The sequence below is a fragment of the Impatiens glandulifera genome, chromosome 1, assembly GCF_907164915.1.
Source record: "Impatiens glandulifera chromosome 1, dImpGla2.1, whole genome shotgun sequence".
Classification (NCBI taxonomy): Eukaryota; Viridiplantae; Streptophyta; class Magnoliopsida; order Ericales; family Balsaminaceae; genus Impatiens; species Impatiens glandulifera.
Window position 1 is genome coordinate 106,738,396 of NC_061862.1, and position 5,179 is coordinate 106,743,574.

The window sequence follows — 5,179 nt, forward strand, 5'->3', positions numbered from 1 at the left end:
GTCCCCTAAAACCCTAATACAGAAACTCTAACAAATAGAGAATTGGACCGGCCCATTAAGAAGGCCCAACTATTCAAGTTTATTCAACACCCACAATGGTCTTTAACAACAGTTTTTAAATACTGTTGGAAATGTTTATTTTTTTAAAGTATTCATAACCTAAAAACGAAGTGAAAATGACATATTTGGTATAAACCACTTTTTAAGAATGTAATATGGTCATAAGATTCTAACAAGTTACAACTTATGTTTCAACACGAGAGTTATACATTTAAAAGGTTTATGAAACAATATATATTTTATATCCTTTTCTTTTTTCATTTTTTCTCTTTTGTTATTTCTTTCTTGAAAATGTGAAAACAATTAAAAGAATAAAAATAACTTAAAAATGATGGAGGACATTCTAACATGTAAAAAGTTGAAGACTTTGATCTCATTATTTGAGAATAGCAAGGAATATTCTCTTATACCCAAACAAACAACCAAATTAAGGGACTACATAGTGTGGCAATGCAGAATAATTTATTTATTCTGCATGTCAACTCACTCATTACATTTCCAAATCACTAATGGAAATTATTCTCTTACTTATTACTATATATATTGATTATGATATTTATTTGTGTAACACTTAAATTATTTGGAATCATGACCTAACCACATTATCGAAAATGCTTTTTCAAATTGGCTCCACTTCTGTTCGAGTGTCCCACTATATCCAATTGACATTCTTACCAGCCCAGGCGATATCCCTGCCAAACCCTTTTCCTCTTCATTCAACTCACTACTCGTGCTACTCCCCGAGCACGACATTAAGGTCTCATGGTAACCTAAGCTCACGGCCATCAACCCAAACCGAGTGACATTTTGGAGGATGTCCATAAGTTTGTTAGCCCGTTCCTCTGATTCCATGTCCACACATAACATTCCCCCGTACCCATATTCCTTATTGGCAATAGATTTTAGGAGCATGTTATCTGGATGATCTTCGAGCCCGGGGTAGATGACTTTCATGCCTAGCTTCTTCATTCGAGTGGCGTAGACAATGGCCCGGTTGCTATGCTCCTTCATTCTAAGGCCCAAATGAGGAATCCGTTCGGATAGTTCGAAAGCTACCTTCGCATTCATAGTTGGGCCTAATAGTAGCAATGACCCGTCGTGGAGGTCCATCATTGAGTTTATAAGGCTTGCAGACCCACACACAGCTCCTATATATCCACATATATATAACAATCCAGCTTAGACTTTTTTTATTGAAAAAAACCCTTTTTTTAATTTCATCAATATTATTGAGTAATAAAAAAAAATCAGCTGTTTTTTAAATTATTATTTAGATGACATAACATTTTGAAATAGATTTATTAAGGTTTTTTTGTACAATCAAAATTCAAACTTAACTAAAGACTCTAAATGTTTGTTTCAATAGAGACAAATATTTACCTGCAATGATATCGGCACCACCGCTCACAAACTTTGAGATGCTATGGATCACAACATCAGCTCCCATCCTCGCTGGCGACAATACCATCGGCGCAAAAGTGTTATCCACCACCACCGTCGCCCCCTTATCGTGTGCAATCCTGCACAACTCCGGCACATTAGCCACTGTCAAAGTAGGGTTCGAAACCGCCTCAAAATAGAGTACATTCGTTTTCCCTTCCACTATAGCCTCCTTTACAGCCACTAAATCTCTCAAATCAACAAACGTTGTTGTAATGTTGCTCGTACGAGGAAGAAAGTGTGTCAAGAGAGCGTGGGTCCCTCCGTAGAGCGAATGAGAAGCCACCACGTGTCCATTATTGCTACAAAGTTGGAGCAACACTGATGAGATTGCCGACATGCCAGAAGCCGTGCAATATGCAGCTTCGGTCCCCTCTATCGCGGCCAACTTTCGGCTGAGATTGAGGACCGTGGGATTGAAATGACGACTATAGATAAAGAAATCACGATCGTGGCTTAGCTCTCCGGCGAACATCCTTCGCATGGTCGAAGGCTCCATCACCGTAAAGGTGGCCGATGCCTCAATTGACATGTTGACTCCGCCGTGCTCGCCAAACTCGTGGCGGGCATTTGCTAAAGCAGCCACGGGATCCTCTTTCGCAGAAAGAAACGTTCCGTTGTCGGATCGGGAGCGTTTCTTTTGATGAAAGAGGGTAATGCTGGTTTTCTCCATTGGTTTTACTTGTTTGTTTACACGAAAATAATTGAGTTGATTCTTTAGAGAATGAGAAAGGACATGAATGGTGATATGGGGAGAAGGGAAGAGTTGGCTTTATATAGACATCATACAAACATGATACCTAGTTAAGATTCATTGTTTTTGCCTGAACCTAATTAATTAAGAGTCTAATATATCCATAAAATAATGATAAATAGAGTTGACAACTGTAATCACCCACTAATAAGCTTTCATTTTCGTTTTTAGATTACTCATTCAACCCCATTTTCAAACGATGACGCGTCTATTCCGTTCTATTTTTAAATAGCGATGTTGTGAATTAAGACGGCGACGATGTTGTTGCTCATTCTTCTCCTCCATATTAAGATATTATAATCATCTCTAATCAATAAATAATATTAAGGTTATAAGAGAAAAAAATGTCTGATAGTCATATAGTTATAAAATTTAATTAATAGGATAGAGATTATGAAATATGAAATATGACACTTAATACATAATTCGTAATATATTATGAATCAGTCAGTCAAGCATTACTAACACCAAAATTGCGGTTATCCTCTTAGTTAGAATAAATGTAATTTTATTTGAAACAAAATCTAACTCAAATTTGATAAACATAAGCTAATTGATTTTAGGCTATGGATGTTTTAAATAATTAAAAAAAGTTTATATTTCAAGTATAAAATAAGTGTTGTTTTAAATGATTAGAAAAGTTTATATTTCAAGTATAAAATAAGTGTTGTTTATACTTAAATTTATGTTTTTTTCATTTTGTACGATAGAGTTTAATTATCTCAAACAAAAATAATATACAATAACAATTTCAAACAAAATTATATATCGAGAAATATTTCAAAGTGTACAAATAACTTTGACTTATTACCTCAAATAAAATATAACAAACATTATTTTATTTTAATTTAATATAAATTTTCAATTTTTGCACAAATGCCAATTTAAAAGAAATAATAAAAAATTATCAACTATTTTAGCATAAAAATTCCAGCAGCCCCATGTCCACACCAAATGTATTCGCCAATCTCCTCGAGAATTCCAGTACAAACCACCATGTATGTAGTCACCCAACGTTCACATACTGGGTCTCGACAATTTCTCCGAGATCCCAAAGCAACCCATTTTCACAATTCGGTTTAAACATTGCCAAACAATGATCCCCTAAAAGAGTTATACCTTTAATGTTAGATGTGAATGCTAGAGAAATGTAATAGAGGTATTGAGATTGAGACAATTTAATAAAAGAGAGTAAAATAACAATAATTATATTTTCTGTTATCATAATTCATAAGTACTCTTTAATTTTGTTAAACCATGGTTCAGTTTACTTTTGTTGATCAATAACTTTATAATTAAAATAGTGAAGGTGCCATGTTCACTCTATTCATTTCAAATCAAATTAATAACTGTTCTATATAAATTAATGTGTAAATGAATTGTTGTAATTTACAAAGACTAAAAGTCATCAAACAATAAATAACTATTTAATATAAAAACACATGTTTCGGTACATTTAATATTATAGTCAATGTCGGATCAAATTAATAATCGTTCCATATAATGTGCAAATTAAATATTGGCATTTACAAAGACCACAAACCTTAAAAAAAAAAATTGTTGTAAAAAAGGCACGCCAAATTAAACGTCATGAGTCATGACGTTTCTATATAGGGTACTCATTATAGGTCAATACTAATAATTAAAGTTTTTTGGGTTTTGATTTGAATAATAAAAATTAAAAAATATTATTTGAATTATCATCTCGTTTCATTCAAATTTTTAATTAAAATATTAATATATATTTATTATTTTTATCATTTTATATTAATATTAATAAATTTTTTACCAAAAACAATTTTCACCACCTCAAAATTATCACTAATAATTACTTTTTTAATTGATCAGTTTATTTAAATAACTTGAATCCAAACAAAACCTTAAATTGTTTGGTTGAAAATTTTAAATAATTTCAAAACAAATATTTATGAAAGATAATGAGAATGGGTTATTCAAAAGGAAAGAACACTACTTAGCCCTACATTAGCTCAATAATATTCAACCCTTCCCCTTCTATTGTTGTAGTCGATCCTCACACATTCTTATATATCATTGAAATATCTTATAATAAGAAGCATAGTCATTCGTACATGCGTACTATTTAAACTTTTTTTTATGAAAATATTTTTACTTGGCTATCTATTAGACAAAATGTCTTTGAACTATTCTACATTTATCTAAACAATTACATATTTTTTTTATTGAAGTATTTTTTTTCGACACATGTCAAAATCTATATATATATATAATGATGCTTAATTTTTAACGTGTCTGGATTGCCGGGTCGAGAGCTGTGGTTAATTTGGATACTTGGGTCGGATTGTGGGTTGACCCGCTTTTAAATTTAAAACGGTTAAAAATAAAATTAAAAATGCTAAAGGTATGTTTCGAACTTGTAACCTAACAAAACAAGTACAACTGTTTAACCAACTAAGCTACTAAGACTTTATATTTTAAATTCAACACCAAATTTGATAAACGCGGGACGTTTTAATATTAATATAAGTTCAACTTTTTAACTAAATAATCTATATATATAAAATGATGCTTAATTTTTAAAGTGTCCGGATTGCTGGGTCGAGAGCTGTGGTTAATTTGGATACTTGGGTCGGATTGTGGGTTGACCCGTTTTTAAATTTAAAACGGTTAAAAATAAAATTAAAAATGCAAGAGGTATGTTTCGAACTAGGCTACAAAGACTTTATATTTTAAATTCAACACCAAATTTGATAAACGCGGCACGTTTTAATATTAATATAAGTTCAACTTTTTAACTAACTAATCTATATATATATAATTATATATATATATATATAATGATGCTTAATTTTTAAAATGTCTGGATTGCCGGGTCGAGAGCTGTGGTTAATTTGGATACTTGGGTCGGATTGTGGGTTGACCCGCTTTTAAATTTAAAACGGTTAA

At 31.8% G+C, this 5,179-nt stretch overlaps 1 protein-coding gene across 1 annotated transcript; it reads right to left on the reverse strand.

Moving 5' to 3' along the window:
• Positions 1–636: 636 nt before the first annotated feature.
• On the reverse strand, positions 637–4,691 carry LOC124939561 (methionine gamma-lyase; the record flags this gene model as incomplete). Its single annotated transcript, XM_047480026.1, has 3 exons — positions 637–1,208; positions 1,441–2,094; positions 4,682–4,691. Coding segments are annotated over 3 exons (1,236 nt in total), but the record flags the coding sequence as incomplete, so codon positions are not given.
• Between the last annotated feature and the right edge of the window lie 488 nt (positions 4,692–5,179).